The sequence below is a fragment of the Idiotropiscis lumnitzeri genome, chromosome 10 (assembly GCF_059441095.1).
Source record: "Idiotropiscis lumnitzeri isolate Australia: NSW breed Sydney's pygmy pipehorse chromosome 10, RoL_Ilum_1.0, whole genome shotgun sequence".
Taxonomy (NCBI): Eukaryota; Metazoa; Chordata; class Actinopteri; order Syngnathiformes; family Syngnathidae; genus Idiotropiscis; species Idiotropiscis lumnitzeri.
The window spans coordinates 13,724,184-13,745,419 of record NC_142400.1 but is presented as its reverse complement, the minus strand read 5'-3'; the positions used below and the strand labels follow the sequence as shown (position 1 = coordinate 13,745,419).

At 38.2% G+C, this 21,236-nt stretch overlaps 1 protein-coding gene across 1 annotated transcript in view; it reads right to left on the bottom strand.

Moving 5' to 3' along the window:
• Nucleotides 1–3,081: 3,081 nt before the first annotated feature.
• Nucleotides 3,082–21,236, bottom strand: part of adamts16 (ADAM metallopeptidase with thrombospondin type 1 motif, 16) — a 37,226-nt gene continuing 19,071 nt past the window's right edge. The window contains exons 10-24 of the mRNA XM_088306805.1: nt 21,172–21,236; nt 18,039–18,134; nt 16,964–17,112; nt 15,761–15,933; nt 15,440–15,570; nt 15,119–15,242; nt 14,350–14,594; nt 14,142–14,277; nt 12,674–12,800; nt 6,680–6,881; nt 5,437–5,631; nt 5,277–5,333; nt 5,002–5,199; nt 4,766–4,913; nt 3,082–4,455 (exon numbers count right to left, since the gene is read on the bottom strand). The exon at nt 21,172–21,236 is cut by the window's right edge and continues 89 nt beyond it. Of these exons, the coding sequence (XP_088162931.1) occupies nt 4,340–4,455; nt 4,766–4,913; nt 5,002–5,199; nt 5,277–5,333; nt 5,437–5,631; nt 6,680–6,881; nt 12,674–12,800; nt 14,142–14,277; nt 14,350–14,594; nt 15,119–15,242; nt 15,440–15,570; nt 15,761–15,933; nt 16,964–17,112; nt 18,039–18,134; nt 21,172–21,236 (2,162 nt within the window). The 3' untranslated portion in view covers nt 3,082–4,339. The remainder of the gene's footprint in view (nt 4,456–4,765; nt 4,914–5,001; nt 5,200–5,276; nt 5,334–5,436; nt 5,632–6,679; nt 6,882–12,673; nt 12,801–14,141; nt 14,278–14,349; nt 14,595–15,118; nt 15,243–15,439; nt 15,571–15,760; nt 15,934–16,963; nt 17,113–18,038; nt 18,135–21,171) is intronic.

Below are 21,236 nucleotides of genomic sequence, written 5' to 3'. Positions count from 1 at the left end.
ATACCCTTAAAAAAATAGTATATATATTTAACTTAAGGATGAATTTCTTTTAAAACAATCAATATAGTCAGTCAATCATAAAAATGGTGAGGAATGGTCGTTCCAGTATGTCCTGTTAGTTTTTTGTGTAACACAAACATGCAGAGAGAGAGACTGGGAGAGAGACTATTCATCCCATGAGGGAAATTAGATTGTCATAACAGCATATTCACAATTATACAAAAAAAAAAAAAAAAAAGACAAGCATTCATCGAAGAAAAAAAAGAGTAGACAAAGACAAAAGCAGCATTTAAGGAGTCAGTCTGAGCCTGAAGACCAATAGACAGCCATTTTCAGATGTTATCTGTTGGACCATTGCAGTAATAAAAAAATAAAAGTATGAATATTGTCCAATAGCCACCTCACTGTCCAAACAAGTAGTGCAAATATTACGATCACAATTTGCTGTTGACCTTTATTTAACCAGCTTAAAAACTCATGTAGTGACATGTTGATGAATTTAATACACTAGTATATTTCTGCTTGGGGTCAGGTCAAGGGGGCGGAAGCTTTAGCAGGGAACCCCAGACTTATCTCTCCCAAAAACTTCATCCATCCTTTCTGGGGGGGGGGGGTATAACCAAGATGTTCCAAGACCAGCCGGGAAACATAGTGTCTCAAATCAAATACAATACAATACAATTGTTTTTGTAAAGCGCATTTCACAACAGTTGGAGCTGTAACAAAGCACTTTCCATTGGTGTAATATAAATTAGGAGGTAATAAGAACACAAATTAAAGCACATAAACACATATACACCTGGCTCTTCTCAAAGCGGAAGACCAGTGGCTTTGAGCGAAGGCAGAGGCCTGTGGAGGAAACTCATTTCAGTCACTTGTATCCAGAATTTTGTTCTTTCTGTCACAATCCACAGCTCATGACCATAGGTGAGGATATGAGTGTAGATCAACTGATAAATTGAGAGCTTTGCCTTTTGCTCATGAGACCCATCAACCCAGTCTGCCAATCCAGAGGCACTATGCCCGATGACCACATGATATTGGAGAGGCGTGTCAACCAGGACAGCCCCACAACATCCCGAACCTTTAATCAACAGGGGGCTCTCTTCCACTCCAGAGGCAATGTCGAGGAGCTTTTTTGACACCTCTGTAACCTCAACCCCAGAGATCACAGACACTGCTTCCTCAAGGGAAGCTGCTTCGGGGTCAGTGGTCCACTACTTCCTCCTCCTGAGAGGCCGGATGGTTGACAAGAATTACCTCAAAGTTGTCCGGAAGTTGTTCTCCATGGCCTTACCGAACTCCTCCCATTTTTTTTCTTCGTAAATTATTTTCTTCTGTGCTTTCTCCCATTTTAATGAGGTATTTTTGTTCTCAGTACTTAGTTGAGGCTTTCCGTTGCACCACCTGTTCGTACAGAGCTTGAAGCAGTAAGGGTAAGCCGCCATTTTTGTGGAAGAGTTTTCTCCTGTTTTTGTTAGCTTTGGAAGTTGGGTTTAGTGGAAGTATTTTGGTTTCATTTTTGTTTTTCATCGGGTTTAGATAGCGGTTTGAGTAACATTAGATGTGTTTTGTTTGTTATGTTGGCTTGGGCTCATCCCGAAGAAACTTCACTCTAAATTGGGCACTTTGTATTGTTTTTCTTTTCTGTGTGCGTTGTAATAAACCACTCTGGTTAATCACAGCATTACTGTGTGTTCTTATTTTATGTTGCGTCTGCCTAACCCTAGAGTAGGCCATAACATGAGCAATGACAATGAGACCTGCAAAGACGTGAATGGGACGAACGGCCCCTATAGTATTTCCTTGCGGTGCCGTAAATAAACCTGACAAATATGTGATCCTTCTGCAACTTAATAGTAATCATTGGAATCTTATTATTCGCAATTGTAGTCTTTCTTAAAAGGTTTTTAGGGTCACTTTTTTCATGTCCTATACACGTTAAGCCTACTGGTCATTTGTTGTAAATCAAGAATTTTTTTTGATACTTTATCTAGCTGGATTTGTGACATGAAATGAGCAGTGTGAAAGATTATCGTCAGTTGGTTGTTGTGATTGATGTGTGTGCATCCTGATAGAAAGATAACAGTGTCTTTAAGTAGACCACCTCAGTTTCTCCCAGGCGAAAAGGGCTAATCTTTATAAACAGATGAAGTCAGAGATAGCAAAGTTTTGAACAGGGTTAAGTAAGAAAAGCTTTAAATAATGCTTTGCCTTTTCCCAGATTTATCTTTATCACATTGGACTCTTTACAGGAAGCTGCTGACTGAAAGCCATTGTTTCAGCAACAAAAACATTTTATCCTGAGCCCTCGCTTTTCTCGTATTATTAAACTGCTATTTTAGTACAACTTTGAAAGTTGTTCTCTTCTCTTGCCAGTAGCAATTAAATCAAGTTTTGACTTGACTAGGTTGCAGGCAGAAAATTCCAGAAACTTCAGTTTGACAATGCGTGTGGCTCATTACTCATTAGATGTCATAAATTAATAAAGGCTAACACGGTCTCTGAACATCATAAAATACATGACACATCACGCACAGATTTTTGACTATTGAGCAATGGTTAATTAGAACAGTACGACTATGCCTACTAGACAACAATATATTGAGAAAAGTGTATTTCATTTTAAATAAAATAGTCATACATTTTGAATGCTCACAATTTGAGGCCAAATGCGCGTGAACAGCAAATAATATCTGCATTCTCGAATGAACAAAAACGTGGATAGGAAATTATTAATTAATTATTTTATTGACATTGTAAACATTCCTGCAAGATTGCACAAGCCATTAGGTGTCAGTTCTTCCTGTATCCAAAATATAGCACAAAATTGAACCTGTGCATGCACACATGACCCACACTCTCTTTTACTGTGGAATTGGATGTAAAATAGTAAGTTATTAAAAAGGTTATCATCCGTCTTTAAACTTCCACATACAATCTGTTGTTGATCATTTGTCATTAATTACATTATCACTCTTATTATTTTTTTATAAAAATAAATTTTATGTCAATATAAACTAGGGATGCACGCATAATTATTGGGCCGATATTTGGACTCATGACGTCATATAAATGACTCTGTGGCCCGGAGGTTGGGGACCACTGACAGATTATTTGTTTCTGTAAAGTAAAAGAACCATCTAGAAGGAGATCAGTGCTGTTGCACGGACCCAAGCATCTGTATGTTCAGTCTTTGGACAATTTCCATCTGTACTCATTTGTATGTAGGCTACACACCATTTGACATTCATTTACAGGATCTTTTTGTTATGCACTTAACTATAGCTAAAGTTCTCATTTGATAAGCCATTAAAAACGAAATATTTGTTTTTAACGAATAAATATTTTTTTTTAATTTTTGTCGTATTATAGGCCTCATATTGGGATATGACAAATTTGAGTATTTATTAACCTTACGTTGCGCAAACTATAGACAACTCAAAATGTTCAAAATTGCAATTAATCAAGTTATCGACCATTAGTACCGGTCCTGAGAAAAAGGAATTTCTCGTATCGGTGAGAAAAACAATTGTGCATCCCTAATATAAATGGAGCAATTTGTCAGCCTACTATGAAACAGGATACAAAATATGAATGACCTAAGGGCTAGAGTAATAAAGGTCACAGTTCTACTGCTTATTAATACAGTTCACCTGCAATGATGTATCGTAAAGCCAATAAATAACAAACATACTGTGCATGGGTCAACAATTATTTTGTTCATTCATGAAACTTGAGGATGTCACATTGTAGTGGTGACAAACAACACTGTAGCACCGCTGAGTATACAGCTTATAAAACCATCATTTAAGTTTTTTTCCTCTTTGTGAATATGGAAAATCATATTTTTATCCTGCTAATCCAAAGTCCACTTTGGACTATTCTTCAAGTTTTTACAGTAAAATGATTTAGCTATGTCCCTTTTCATGAGCTGTTATTCATAAGGCATCGTAGTGCACACAAGGATGCATCATTTGTTCGAACTTGCCTCCTTCAAATAGGGGACATGACAAGAACATTTTCTGGGACTTTTTTTTTTTCTAGCGAGGAGTTTATGAGTTTATGTCTCCAAAGAGCTCAGTTCTTTTAGCACTGTCCTGACCACATTCCTGTGTAGCACTCTCAGCAAGAACTTCTTGTTTCAGATGTCCAGCATCGCGAAGAAAGACTCCGTTGTTGCAGCTCACTGGGACTTCCATTGAAATGTCTTTTGTGCTTTAGTGCTTCGCACGAGCACACATCTACACAAGTTTTCAAGCATGGGCATCAAGAATAGTCTTTTGACTCTCTTAACTACCTTCCTGTCTGCATCACAAACAAAGTCACTCTTTTTTGACTAGAGGTTTGAATTTGAACAGGACTGACAGCACTGCTTGCCATAAAACTTGTGGTTGCACACGCCATGCTGCGGCACCAGATAACACCAGTGGAAGTAATCCCGACATGTCAGATCTGTGGAGAAGAAATGGGAAATTCTCTAGCTCAAACGATGTAATAGCACAGTCAGCAATTATTCTGAAACAATTTTAACAACAATGAAACACTTAATTAAGTTCTCCTATAACATTTGACTGTGAGCTATGTCAGTGGTTAAATTTTTCAGTAGTGTACGTGATATGTTATTTACTTATAGGAGAGTGTCAAATTATGCCAAAACGTTTTAGTGTGCATTTTTTATTTTGAATCGCATCAGATTGTGCGGGTACACCAAATTGTGTCGCCAGTGAGTATATACATTTTAGTCATAGAGGAGGTTTCTTACCCTTTTTGTCAGGTTGTGGACAGAAGTTTGTATTACAAGCCTGGGACATTGATGGTTTTAGATGGAGGGAACAGCCAGAAAAGGGTTTCCTCTGGGCCAGGCACTCAACTGTCCGAGCCTGCACTCCACCTCCGCATGTCACTGTACACTGATAGCACAAAGCCAGATGATGACATACATTTAGTTTGGGATATTCCTTTTGTGAGTGGGTTCAGTTTCTAAATGTTCTTCCTTACCTCAGACCACGGAGATGCATGCCATTCAGGTCTTGGGAGTGGTAAAGGTTGATGATGATGTGCGTTCCACCGTTGTACTGTCGGGGTTATACGCACGAGACACTTTGCTAGCATGCAGGGCCGGTGGAGAGCCACTTTGGGCCTTGGGATGTGGTGGCACTTTTTGGCTGCAAGTTCTCGGTATTTGCCAGCTGCATCCTTTAGTTAGGGAACCAGAAATTAATTAGATGTCACTGTCGCACAGTTGGCATCGTGAACACGTATAAAGTACGTACCTTTTCAGCACACTTGATGAAACGTGCTTGATAGCCGTGGTCACATGTTACTGAACACTGAGAATCCGAATTAAGGAATGGGGCGGGGGGTTATAAATGCACAAATGAATACAATTATCGCACGTTTTCATATTAGGTCCAATAAATCCTCAAAAGTTACCTCTTGCCACGTTGAGACAAACCACTGAACTTTGCGTTGTTTCTGGCAGCGTTTGATGAAGCAGGATTCTTGACTAGCAGGTTTCGGAAAGCCTTCGCACAAACTGTCTTGCAGCCTCTGTGTATGTATATCTGTGTTGAGTCTTGTACACATCACTGTCCTCTTCCTCAAGCCGTTACCACATTTGCGAGAACACTGAAACGGAAAACAAGATTACCCATCATGTGATGCTGACATCTTTCCTTGCATGTGTGTGGTCTGGTTCTCCTCGTGGGGTCCAAAAAAATATATAACAAGTTTAAATGAATACTCATTGAAGTGATTGAAATTGATGGAATAATTAAAACTATCTAATCTATTTTGTTTTGGTTCTGATTTGTGGTATATGTTTCCAGATTGTTCAAACCAAACTGTCTGAGAATCCAGTATAAGAAATGTTGGGCTGCATTCATTAAAAGCAACATTCTTGGTTTGATAGCCTCTAAAATCCAGATGACCAGTTGAACATTTACAGATTTTTCCTTCGCTAGTAGTCACTTCGAATTGAATATCATTCAAAATCAATCAAAGCACTAGGAAAATAATATATTGCTGGCATGGGGCCAAAACCTTGTACATCCAAAATTGTCACTTTTCAGGAGACCCCAAAATGGCAAGTTTGTTCACGATTAGTATTGTATCATGAAAGAGAGTAAGCCATTTTCAACACTTTAGATCAGAGTTTATTATAATAAACAACACCCAATAGTATAGATTTTTGAAAAAATATGAAAATCACCAAAATGTGACTTATGAGGTTTTGGCTCGGCCAGAGCGATACGCATACCAACATAACATGACAAACATAATGCTGGAAACAAGCTTCTCAGGACACAAGAAATGATCAAAGATCAAAGCGTAGTGCCATGATGAATGAAACTTCACAACACTGTGAAGGACTGTCAACCAATAAGAATATCTTGTGCGTTTCAGCATGATCAAAGACCTGGCAAGACTTCACTAACCCAGTTCTGTGAGGTACGCTGCTTCTTTAAACCTATTGAGATCATAGTCATAAAACAAAGTGAATTCCCGGTGTATTCACGCTCTAAGACCTGAATGCGCAGAAATTATTGCAGAAAGAATTGTGTTTCTACATAGAGAAAAATGTTGGTCTCCCTTTTTTTACTTGTCTCACATCAATTTGGCACACTGATACCATGCATGTCAAGGTGAGTTTCACATATCAATAACAGATGCTCACCTGTGACCACGGGCTCGTCGTCCAAGCTGGTGGACAACTGTGGGTGCTGCACACCTGCCTCGTGGCCGGCGTCAGCGGAGAACACTGAGAGTCAGCAAGGGTGACATCTTTGGTCTGACTTCTTTGGACACATTGGACCTGCCGTGTCTGCTCCCCTCCTCCACAGCTATGACTGCATGCTCCCCATGCCCCCACAGACCAGCTGGGAAAACACAACATTGCCTGCTGAGTCAACAAGGCCAGCCTCCAAATCCCTTATTCATTTGGCTGGAATTCACAAATGATAACTACACAATTTTGTTTCAGTGATGAAGGTACTCCTGTCAAACACTGAGTAAAAACAGAACATATTATTTCTTATAAAGAGATATTTTATGAAATTGTTGAATATTATGGCATTTGTTTGATAAGAAATGTCATCAATTGGAGGTGCTAGTTCTATAAAACTTGGTGGGTGAGGTGTGAGGTGGGTGCAAGGGGTCAACAAAAAAGAACAACCCCCCCCCAAAAAAAACAAACAAATATTTTGACTAATTGCACAAACTGATCGCTTTTTGATATACTACTTCAAAATGACAGAAAAATCCACCACAATGATAATCTGATGGTAAACCTGCATGTGGTACTCGTTTTACATGCAAATTACTCTTCAGTTGTTTCTGGTTCTCAGTGAGACTGGAGATTACCTTGTCATTTGTAGACAAAGGCACACTAGTGACAAAGCTGACACAGCAAAGTTAGGAAAAAGAAATTCCCACTTCAAGTTATTTATATTAAAATATTCACATATTAAAAAATAGACAGCATTGATTATCATTTCAGAAAACACTTCATAATTAGAATTTTTTCAACAGACATGTTGGTTGTCTTGTGTCCATGATGATCCATCCATCCATTTATTTTGTACAACGCTTAACACAACACAGAAAGGCCTGAGCCGAAAATTCCTATACCTTGTTACCACAACAATGAACAATAATCCCGCGACAGTTGAAAGAAAAGTAGTAGAGTACTGACAAGAAAGATAATCCACGCCTGTAATCATGACTTTTTTTTTTTTTTTGCTGTCATGACACCTGACACATTGCATGAAGTATAGCCCACAGGCTTAACTCACCAAATTTGTTCATGGCTGGCTAACTTCAGAGGAAAGTCAAAACAATCCAAACTCAAAGCTTTTTAACTGGAATTGAAAGCCATGTGTTTGAAACCCTCCTTTTCTTATCTCAGCGCTCATCCCTGCTCGAGGTAAACATCACCACATGTGTTTTTGATTTATCATATTTACTTAAGCCTACTTAAGTAAAGTCTTTGACTCACAACTCTTAAAACCCATTGTTTGTTTATTGTGAAACACCCATGTGCATCCTTACTGGATGACTACTTAATGTTTGTTAAGAGACTAATTAAAAGCAAGCTGGCAATACACCTCGTGACCTCAAACTTTAAGTGTTTTAATCTGTCATCACAGGGTTTGTCATTTTCTCTCACTCCCAAATCTTCTCAATATCCCGATCACCCTCGTAAAATCCACTCAACATGTCATCAGTACAACATGTTATTATAAGGAATGTCGGAAAAACTGACAAGGAAATATATAACAGCTTTTCCAAAAAAAATTTAAAAAAATAAAATATAATAAAATATACAACAGCTGTCATACATTTAATGTTTTTTTTTCAAATTGTTTGTCCATTTTAAGCAAACATATTTAATTAATATTTATGGTTCTATGTATTCTTTTTATTTGATGTAATATAAATTTACAGCAAGTCACCAAATCGTAATCTTTTCATTTGGACCAGCAGATTTTTTTAAATTGAGTTTGATTTACTTAAAACTTCCCAGATCTGGCCGACCGTCACCATCATGAATTTTAAGTTCATTTGATGTTTTCTTTTTTCAGCGTGATTTGGTAGAACTTGTTAGAGAGGGATGAATTTATTACTGTTTGCTGTGGTATAAAATTGAACTCCATTCATATAAATGGCTTTGGTTATCTTGGCTCAATGGGGTAGTGGAATATTTAGACAGCACGCAGTATGGTGGAGTTGAGTTGCACATCTATGCAAACTTAAACCACAATAACAAACATATTGGTCAATGAATACCTCTGCAGTGTCCCAGTTGAGTTGAGTGCAGCTACGCGCTACAACAAAAAAAGTATTTTTCCCCTTCTCAAATGCTTCCTGTTTTCGCATAGTTACACCACTTTAATGTTTAAAATCATCAACCAAATGTAAATATCAGACAAATATAACCCAAGTAAACATGAAATGCAGTTTCTGAATGGTGATTATATTAATTACGAAAAAAAAACAAACATTCAAAGCGACATGGCCCTTAAAAAATCTTGAATCAATCGTGACTGATCACATTTTTTTTTAAACCTGCGTTGATTTTCACTGACCATACTCAAGCTTGACTTCACTTGAGCTGCTGAGGGTGGCACAACCAGTTATTAGGGTACAAGGCCAAATATGTTTTCCACACAGTGCCAGGAATATTAGAGATTTTTCTGAGTTTCTGAACTCACACTGACCAAGTCCATTTGTGAATAATTTGAGACAAGAGCATTATTTCAGTGTTTTTGTTAGGTGGTGTGATCTGATATTTTCCTTGTGTCAAAAAGATGGGAAATATTTCCATGCTCTATGTTATTAATTAAAAAAAAAAAAAAAAAAAAGAATCAATGATGAATATCATTACAAATCGCAAGTCACTGTGTACACAACTGGGATAGGCCCAAAACATTTATTTCTCCAGTTTTCAGATAATAAGGTTTTAAATATGTTTTCAGATTTTCCTCTTTATAACAGACCATTATGGTCACCCAGCAAAGTACGGCATCCAACCGCCATTTCCTCCCTGCTTCTGAAAACGAATCCCAGTTATAAAAGTTTGAACAACAACGTACTAGAACATATTGTAATTCATGAATCAAAATCAAACCATTGCTTGTAAACTTGTTGGAGCGTTCAGGAACATTTCATATAGTATGTCAGCCAAAAATAATTATCAGGCAGGATTCTCTAATGATGCTTGTTCGAAAACTGAGAGGCATTCGCGTGAAAAAAAAAAAAGCCCTGATCTGCTTCGATATTTTTACACTTCATGTTTAATGATAGAGAATGTTGGTGGACACGGTTCCTGATGAATTATTTAGATATTCATTTTCATAAAATGTAATTTGCGTTCTCACAAGAAGACGGTCCAGCACATTGACTTGCCACATCAGAGGCACATTTTTTAATGTCGGTCATGTTCTTGATCAAGAGTTTTTTTTAAATGCAATATCTTGATCACAACATGGCCAAAAACACTGCATCAATTCTTTTCAGATATCCACAGCCAAAATGAGGTCAGTGAATCAGTTAAATCTTCTCACTTATAAAGGCACGGCTTTTCAGCAGTGTCCACTTTATTTACAAGTATTTGGCTAACATTGCAGACCACAGCTAAGGAACCACGTAGGAGTACTTAGAGAAGAGCCCCAAAGGAACAGAAGCTTCAACAGCAGCTGTTAAAGATAAATAAATTGTGTAATTCTTTAGAGATGGACGTCTAATATATCTGCAATGAATTCCCACTCAAGACCACATTTTGAAGGTCCAGGTCTCCTAAAATCATTGATCTTGTGTTTGTCTCGGACTGGATGAACTCGGGATTTTCCATCGAGACTAGCACTGATCTGCTACTCTTCAATTTCATGAATGTGATAATAGCTACGGAGAAGCACTTGGTAAACCAACAAATAGCTTCAATTCATGTATTCCTAACTACAGCTGCCATGTGATGATGGCCATGGCCGCTAATAGCACCTTTAATTAGACTTCATTTGCCCCGTCTTAAAGTCTTAATCACAAATTATACTCAAAGAAGTGGCTTCCAGCAAGGAGAGCCAATTTTACAACAGCTTTCTGTAGATTTTATTTGCTTCACTCAAACAGCGTGTAGAACTGGTGTGAGTGAATTAGACAATGTTTATCATTGAGGCTAATTTGCATCGAGGTGGGCAACCTTTCAGCCAAATATGTACGCATATTACCTCATGCGCAAATACCACCAGTGCATCGAATCTGCTTGGTATCTCAGTTAGTGACATATTTCACTAAATACGCATGCGCATAAATTTGCTTAATTTTTACAGGTTAGGGTAAAAGTCACACAATCCTTCAGTAGAGGCCACATTATTATGAGACCCCACTATACACATTTAGTTTAAAAAAAAAGCTTCACTCTCGTATGTTAAATGCTATGCCACGCTATTCTTTATAACTGTATTCTTAAATTTGTGTTGCTTTTAAACCATACTGTGTTTTTGGCTGTCAAATGTAATTAAAAGAATATAAACATTGAAAAGAGAATGCCTCCTGACAGTCTTCGTCTTCTCTCGGCCTCAGTGAGTTCAAGTTCACGTTAACTACTTTTGCACCAATAGCTAAAAATTAATCATTACGTTGATTAAAATATTTTGTAAATCCATATTAATCTACCCAATCTAATTTCAATGTCTTGTTCTTCTGGATTTAGAGATATTTTCCTGAAACATTTTCATGTTACTTGCTCGTTAGAACTAGTCTCATCCCAAGTGTGTCATCCATCAATGTTCTCTCTGCTCTGCACCTAACCTTTCATGACACTGTGCAGACCACAGCTGACAGATGAGGGAAGCTTTCCACTGATGGTGTATTTTTACGTGCATCTATGTTGTACATATCTCATCTCAAGCAGATTCTACTCAAGCGCACTGTTTTTGTCTTTTTTTGTGGTTTCATAATAAATAAAAAGTGCCATAACACACATTTTGTATTATGCAATATAATACGCACATTCATACGCACATTCAAATCTGGATCACATTCCCAGCATCATGTAAAAATCAAAACTAGTAAAAAAAAACAACACGCTGTTTACTTTCTTAATAATTACAGTGGAATTCTTTTCATATGAAATAATAAAGAAATATAAATATATATATATATATATTTATATATATATATATATATATTGCTGTCATACACAAAACAATAACAATCATACAAGATAATTTTTAAAGCTAAGTGCGTTTACAGTTAACTTTACTGTTTTTACGCATTATTATTAAAGGGACAGTGTGTAGTATTAATGCCATCAAGTGGTGAACTAATAGAATGCAACGACCTAAGTTTGAAGCGCATGCATTTTCTTCAGCATAGGTTGCAAGCAAAATGACATCACAACTTCTAATATTCCCTCAAGTTACAAATGAAGTGCATTGCATTTGTTCCACATACTGTAGTCAGTGATCCAGAAAATTTGAGATCGGGTGACGCTAACTTACTTGATAACTATACTTCAAATTAAATGTAATATCCGCCTGTCCAGTTAAAGTTTTATGACAGCAACCTGAAACGGATTTGGAAGACTATTACTGGGAAAAGTCATTTATACTTGCTAACCCACAATAGACAGTATTCAACCTCTGTGAGGGTTTTTTTTTTGTGATTTTATTTTTTTAAATATATTCGTGAATGAAAATGGCGAAAGGCACGAAAAAGTTTGGTGACTGCTGCTTATTCAAAAAAAAAAAAATGTGTGCGTGTCTGTTAGTGTGTGTGCAATGCGTATTGTTGTAATACCACTGCATCATTTTATGACTAATTTATTTTTTGACGCATTAAATTGCTCTATTCCAATGCACTGATTTTAGAGACATTATTGTACAGTCAAAGCCATTATTGTAATTTTAAGTTCATCACTAGCACCAGCAGTTTGTAGCTGCCCCACTGAATGAATGATTATTAATTAATAATTACTATTAGAATATTTACAATTATCTTAAGTCCCACTTTGGTGATTCTGTCTAAAAAGGCAAGCAAATAAATCCCACGTTCTGCCGTTACGCTTCTAATGCTCCAATTTACCGGAGAAAAAGTGTAAAACAGCTTTTGACATACTGACGATACAGTAGTTGTTGTTGAGCGCCACCGCAATTTTCTGCTAAGGACTCACCTGGCAGGGCATGGTTGGGTGCTGCAAGGCATTATTCCAGTAGTTGGTCTCATTCTAGGATTACAGTACGACGTATTCACTTGCACTCGCAAGTCTTTGTAACATGCTGGCTTGGTGTTCATTCGGCCTGTATGGGAAAAAGTTGCCATTATTATCATTCAATGCACCAGAATTTAGTACAAAGCACGGTACAAAAAGAAACCTGGTTGGATGTTATCATATTAATTACATTGCGTCATAACCATGACGGCCCTTTTTGAATATATGCAAAGAAATGTCTCAAGCACTCATAAAACAAAACAAAACAAAACCAAAATAAACTAAGAAATTATTATATATGCCCTGCTCCTCCAACCACAGATCTGCTAGGATTGCAGTTGATTGATTTGATTTTGTATGGAACTACCTTTGTTTGTTTTTTCTTGAAGCAAGGTCAACCCATAAATGTCTGTTTCACTCTTTAATATGACAAAGGCCACAACGTAGCCTACCTTCAGGACACAAAGAGATAGAGGTGGCTATTATGGACTGTAAGAGACCAGTGGGAGGAGCTTTAACCAGATCGATCAATAAAAACTCAACATTGCGGGGGCTTCGTTCACATTCATTAAAGTCAGCAAGTACACACACACATGAATGCATGTTTTATAGAGACTTGGAGAATGAGTCAATGCACAGCACACTTCACCAACCTTAAATTATCAGGCTACTTATGTGATTAGAACAGGGATGAGAATGTGTGTAAGAGTGGCATGTTGTTATTAGTGGGCCACTGTGGGACAAAAGCCACTGGTCAGAGCCTGCATGTGTGTGCTTGCTCGTTAGTGGGGGGGTGCGCGTGTGTGTGCGTGTTGTGTGTGTGTAAAGGGAAGCACATTGCCCCATCGAGGAGCAGCTAATGTTTCTTAAGTAATGATGGGAACGGTGACTTCTCCAATTAACTCACAAGGCCTTATTAGAGGCCTCAAGGGTGTGAGCCTTGAGAGATTGTCCCAATTCATCAAAAGCAAATTTTGGACAAATTTGACAAGAGCAGAGTGCACACTTTGCAAATTTGACTTTTCATATCGGGCAGGCTCCACAAACAACCTATTTATTAATCAAGTGCTTGGCCTTAAAGACTATTGTTTGAACTGAAACATATATTTTTGTTTAAAATTGTCCGACTGAAAATGTTTATAGACCAGGTAATAGTTTGTTGCAATGCACAATTTTAATTTAAGAAATAAAAATGGTTGATGATTTCCAACCAGTTTTTCATTCATTATATAGTTTAGCACTTTGTTGCCATCCTAGAATGGTAATTTTATGCTTGAGAGCCCTTTGCACTGGAAAAAAAAATGACAGACTGTTGATTGTTTGAATTCTTTGTTGTTGAAGGCTGGATCTTTTCTTCATCTTTAAAGAATGTATTATGAAAATGTAATTCATATATACATATATTAATGTAAAAAGTGCGTATATGTACCTCCGGCACATGATGCTGAGCACTTGGAACGTATGATGGCCCACGTGTAATTGTGTTTGATTTGATTCCTTGTTTCAACAGTTTTCATCAGAGTGTATTCCCAATGGACGCCTGGGTTCACACCTTGCAACAATATCTGAAAAGTGCAAAATAACTTTTAAGTACGATAACTGAAACATAAAACCATCATAGAAGTCCAATTCATTACCTCAACGACCAGTGTCTCATTCGTAGGTCCAGATGATATGAGGCTCTCTGGTCTGTTGTAAGGTCTTTTATATTCAAAAATGGCTCCCGCGATGGGATGTCTGCCTGGCCAGTCCACCGTCCAATGCCCATTCAGAAAGTAACGCTTCTGGGTGTCCCTGATCGCCAAGTAGGAGCTTGATGTATTAAGTTCTACCACACGAATAGTGCGAGCCCCTGCTGGAATGGTGATCACACCATAGTACTCTGTGAGAAAGCACAGTAAAATATACGTCAGGATGTTGCAGAAAAAGAAGGGAAATCGAGATGGTCTCTGCCAGTGCATCATCAAAGGGCAGTGAAGGATTGGTGCTGAAAAGCCAAATAATAATTGGTGTGTTTTAAAATCATAGTTACTCTACAGTACCTCTTAAAAAGTCATATTTAATGAAAATTCATTAAAACATTTTTAAATAAACATGAAAACAGTATAACTGTATAAAACTACACATGTAAAAGTCTAAAATGAATAACATGTATTGTTTGTTTTGAATTTTGTGGATGAAATAAAACTGCAGTGTCCTACTGCAATGTTGTCTTAGTTTCCCAAATAAGCAAATATGACAAGTGCTGCTGTAAATTCTCATAATGTGATAAGTAAACTAAGAAAAGCCCAAGATCATTTCGAACCAAAAGGTAATTTACCATATCATACAAATTGAGCACCAAATAATAAAATCTCGATAGATGACATCTAATCTTCCAAAAGATTTGATACAAAAGTGACCTACGGTTAGTATGATGCTGCTTTGTGTACTGCCCTTTGTAGGTCTTACAGGTGGAGTTGTCTCCTTTACACACTCCGCAAACATCAAGCACAGCTGAGGACCCCAACACACGGTCACAGCCCACTCTCTGTTGAGCAAAACCCCATTTGTCATATTCATTCCTCATTGTGTATTTACTTAATCAGTGCATTTAAATCAACTGTGAAATGGGAAAAAATGTCATGAGTGCAATTCCCTTCTAGTTTGGTATTCGGTATGCGGCAACACATCATGATTATATTGCAAACAAGTCTCAAAGTTTGACACAAGACAGAAAATGATTACCTCACATAGGCCATCAATGCAGACGTTAGAGCTGTCCTGTGAGCAAAGTGTACCGTCCTTGACTTTGCTGGCCAGGCCAAAGAAGAAGTCATAACCTTCAGCAAAGCAGTAAAGCTTGCACACATCTTGATCTGGTTGGAGAGGATACGTTCAACTTTTCACGTTTGACTGCAGTTTCTCAGAAAAAGCCAAGTCAATTCTTTCATTCTTATGAATTTCATACAGAATATAGACAAAGTTACTAGGACATTCTTTTGCCCAATTGCCTATTCAACATGGAATTAACACAATATTGGGTGTGAAATGAAAATATCACCTTACCATCCACTCGTGTGTATGGTCTCCAGGTGTAGTGCCATCCTCTGAACTGTTTGCTGTTGAACTCCGCACATTGCTGCGCTCTGTAATCAATGGCATTCGAGGGGCAATCATGGGTGTTGCACAGCTTATACGACCGAGAGGGGCCTTCGCAGAACTTTCCTCCATAAGCCGGTCTGCAACAGGAATCCAAACTCAGATCATGAACAGTGCCCCAATTCTTTCAAATCATCTGATGAACAGTTTCAATGTCTAAATTAGTGTTTGCCTCCTTGAGTACTCTCGTTCACAGGTGTGTATCCCCGGGAAAATGATTTTTCAGTTACATCCTATATAAACCCACTGTCACTTTTTTGTTTTCTTTACTCTTAAGCTCCCTTTCTTATGTTTCCAGCTTTGGATCGCCACATTTCATCGTCTAAAAACATTAATCTGTCACCATTTTCTCACCCACTAATCCTTTCTATCTTTGCCTATATCTGTCTTCTCTCCAACACGACCCCCCCCCACCTCCTGTCTCTGTCTACTTTAAGGCATCATTTGTCAGAACCTTGGCAAGACCCGATAAAGAGGAGGCCTCAGCTTTTGATTGAAGGTCCCATGCCTGAGTAGCTATGCAAATATTCCCCAAGTGATTTATGAGCAAGCGACTAAGTGATAGGAGCACATGCGACACACTATGTGACGCACACAGGAGCAAATAGTATATAGTACAGACAGAATCATCTTAAAAAGCCAGAGAGGAGGAAACTATCCAAATGTGTTCGTTATGTTGCATATTTGTTTGTATTTGAAAGCTACGGCAAAAGCAATCAACCGGTCAATGATTTGATGTCTTGAAGACAGCTCGTAAAACAGAATAAGTCATGGCTTACTGCCAGTTTTTCAGCTTTGTGTTCAACATGCCCAGATTTTACATTGAGTAGTACATTTCTAAGTAAACTAAAAGAATATTTCAGCAGTCATATTTTGTGTTTGGTGGTGTCCTGTGAAATTTGTCTCATAAAATTGGTGTCTTGTCACAGTAATGGTTGCAAAACACGGGACTGTGATGCTTACCAAGCCAATCTACCTATGGTTCCCATTTTATAAAAAAGTTTAGTTTAACCTTAGATAAGCCAATTATGACATGTTTGTGGTTTTTGTGATGCTTTTGTTCACTGTACCTGAAAGCATGGGAGTGTTGAGTATTGAGTTAGCATTCACCTGGGTTTATTGCAATGCCGATCTCGATAGGTGACACCACACTGGCAGGTTCGCGAGCAGACAGACCAAGTCGACCACTCTGACCACTGGCCGTGCTGGGGTCTCGGGCCCTCATCACCGTGTTTCACACACTGGCCCCTTCGACACCACTGGAAACGATGATAAATGCATTTTGAAGATGCATTGTCAACGCATCATTCAATACCATTCAAATTTTAAACATGGTTCATAAGTCTTGGAAATAAATGTCAACTAAAGCTGAAAAAGGTAAAAGGCAGAGATTAGAATTAGAAGAAAATTTGTGCAATTTATTCACTGTCTCCACCGGCAGTTTATTAACTCAAAGGAAAACAACATACAAATATACTTCAGATAAAATTTTCCGTTAGAATATATTTCACATGAGACTGATACTTTAAAAACAGCGAGACTAGAAATAGTGCTGGAAACCATGCATTAATCAATCAATGCTTGCTTTTAGAATAAACATGCAATATTGAGTGCTACTTTGGGGGTCTTTTGTCTCCTAAATTGAAAAGCCAGAACCCTGTTTTATTTCAACGCTTGTCAAAAATGCATTACTCTTGTGCTTTAAATGATCAAGTAGACAAGAGGTCGGGTCTCACTGAGGTTCGCAATTACCACCACTCTCTGCTTCATCACATGCGATCCATTCAGCCAGCCGAACCACGGATGGTAGATTAGATGTCATGTGAATACTTTGTCAGTGACCAATGGATTTGTGTAAAATTTATAGATTAAAAACAAAAATAGTAATTAACCAACTCATGAAGAAGTTACACATTTAGAAAAGACCTGGCTTCAAATCCCTGGATGTAATGTTAGAACCGATTCTGAAATTCAGACTTCTGTCACAGACGGTTTCTATCATGAACTGACTCTCTTTCCGTACAGAGATATTGATGTTAAGAAAGTACAACAGACGTAAATGGGAGCCCCTGCAAGCCGTTTGTTGCTGTGCTTTAGTTGACTATAATTATAAGAATGTATAAGAATGTAGTATCACCGACACGCTTCAACTCTTACAAGACCATTAAAACCAATAGTAAGTCACCATATCAGGCCCACAGACAGAGCCTTCTGCCGCTGGCATAAACTTGGTTTCACACTTCCTCCCAATGCGGTGGCACCAAAGAGCCTTGCAGATATCCTGGAAGAAAAACAAAAGACATTTCTATTGTTTCAGTTTCATCTCAAATGCTGACCAACAGACCACACACTGTAAGGACTTAGGATGTCCTCATCCATCACTGCAGGCCCCCCCAAAAAAAGTACTAGGCAATGAATAGTCTTGTGCCACAATTTAAACCACAAACACTTTGTTGACATACAAGTTTATAACTGCCTACACATTAATACATGTTTTAAAAAATGCAAATCTTGCAAGATTACTATAGAATTGTGTCAATCAAGCTGGAAGTTACATATTGTGAAGTCAGCAAATTATGTGCGAGGTAGTTGATGTAGCTGTTCGCACACAAGCATAAATCTGATCCGAGTTTAATGATCCAAATTGGATCATGGTAAACTAAACTGAGCTGTACTGCTTTGTGCAATTGTAGTGTTTGACCCCTCAAAACACCCCCCACCCAGCACCGGCTGTCCGCTTATCATCGGCCACCCACCAGGAAGTAGCCTGCTAACGGACAAAAGGATGCACAAATACAAATATGACACTGGTGTTGCTTTGGACATCTGCACTCAACGGAGGAGTGCCATTTGAATCACCTGATAAGGGTGTAATTCTTTCCTTCAGTACTGTAGATGACTTGTCAAGAATAGAACCGCACTGAATGAAGCGGGTCACTTTCAATGTATATTCATTTGGGCTGAAGGGTATAGATACGCAGAGAAAAAAAAATAATAAGCAATCACAAGAACAATAGGGCACAACTGCCAAGCTTAATTCACATGATCTAGCGGTTGCGATTCTCAGCAGTGGTCTGACAGGGTCAGATGGGAACACTGTGTGGTTTTCCAGATCAGGTTGCCAGAAAAACACAGCCTGCTACTTTTCAGCAATTCCATTCTCTTACTATCTGATTGACTGCCTCAGAGTTTGACAAGGCAGCGCAGATGCTGACAGGCACCTTGGAGTCAGCGCCTTGCCCCAAAAGAGCCACCATAGAGTCCATCATAAGGTCTATTTGTCCAGCTGTTGAGCTTGTTTAAGACTTAAAAAAAACGTAAAAATGGAAAAGTGAGGAAGTGTGACACTGTGGGAGTGAACAAATAATGAATAGCAATCAAGCTAAGCTAAGATATTCACTCCTTGGCAACTTACCAGCACGTGAGTATATGCACTTCCTGGTAATCATGCAATAAATCTCCTTTGGAATCTCGGGTGTCGTATTTCCTCCCGTATCGTCCTACTATGTCGCGTGTGAATGTGTGTTGGTATGACAATAAAATTCCTTGCATCACTGAGGTGATCATGTGATTAAAATAGAGGGAAGATACACCTTGACAACACGCTACAATAGCTGATTTATGGTGTTTTCTAAATTCCCCATTTTTTTTAGCTTTACACACTCTTAGCACAGAGAGAATTTGGAATTACATTCCAAAAATGGTAGTACATGATCTCACAGAGCAATAAACTGCAGCTGAGAGGCTGATTCGTGTCGTGTTTTGTTTAATGAGTGACAAATATCCAGGAAGGCCAAGATTGTAAGTGTTGCTTAGAGACTGGAGCTCAAGCACCTCAGTGCTACCAGGTGCGTGAGCAGAGAAAGTGCATTCAACAAAATCACGAGAAAGCACAAATAGTTCATTGCTGAATTAAGGCTTAGGCGTTGCAATGTTCGGGTGTTTAGACAAGCATGTTCATGAGCATGACACGTGTTTAAGTAACGAGGAAGTTTGGAACCCTGTTCCAAACTTTTTCAACATGTTGAAAAGATTTTGTGTGCTAAACCTCATTTATGTAGGTTACAGTGAGAGTTAACCCTTTGTGTGGAAAGGGTTGGAAATTAAAAGTAATAACTGCAGATGGATTATTATTGGATTTACTTTAGTGGAAAAAAAATAACACGCCACACACTAATCTAACCCTTCTCTCTCATTTCCTGTTTATTCCTGTCTCAGTAATGAAAACAAATAATTTAAAAAAAATACAGTTATTAATAAATCAAGAAATATTTTAATTTCAGAGTTTATTGTAAACACTGGCAAATGTTTGCCCTCAATGGAGTATTAGAGTAGCTATTTTTTTATGCAGGCAGTTTATTTAATTTACGTCACCCACATTGACACTCAATCAGCACATTCGCACATTGGCCACTTTATTCGGTACACATGCAAAATCAAAGTCAATGTAGTAGTCAATTTAGAAATAAATCAATATAACCCCTGGCTGGCTGTCGAACAGAGACCTAAGCATTAATTGGACAATGGGAGAGTGATGAGGAGCAATTTCCACTGGCAATGCGCCAGTGTATATTTAGACACAAAGTCCAGTGAGCATTTTATGGGAAGCGTTGTAGAACTCTTTGTTTTGTTTTGAATGTGTGTTTATCTTACATGCGTGTATGCAAAAAATAGACCATGCATGTGCATGACATTTCCAAGCAAGCCTGAGATTCCCAATCAGTTTCACCCATCTTTTCTTCCATCTTTTTGTTTTTTTTTCTTTGACCTCATTCTCTAAATCGTAGTCCCATACTTTAAAATACGGCAGCAGAATGCATGATCCATCCATTTTTTACAATGTTTGTCCTCATTATGGTGATGGGCATTGGTGGGTGGTCAAGGCCTTCTCTGCTGGCCTAACATAATCAAGAAAAAAATAAATAAATATATATATATATGCTCTGAGAGTGAAATGACCTGAATGAATGAGCGTATTAAAGGCTTCTTAAACCTTCGTTCATCCGATTTCTATGTACTGCTTTTTCTCATTATGGTCACAGGTGACTTGAAGCCTATTCTGGTTACCAATCACATATAGACAAAATATTAATGGACAATTAGGGTCTTCAAATAACCTACAATACATATCAAGAACTTGTGAGGAAGTCAGAGTTCCCGGAGAAACCACGGTAAGCACGGGGAGAACATGCGAACCCCACATAGGAAGGCCTAAGCATCGATTTGAATCCAGAAATATCGACAGTAAGAATGATGCGCAAACAACTCCATCACAGAGATGCCCAGGTCTATGATGTATAAAAAAAAAAAACACGTACCTTTTTAAAATCAAGGGTGCAGAGCTTGGCCTTCTCACCAAACTGCCATTTGCACTGTGTGTCTG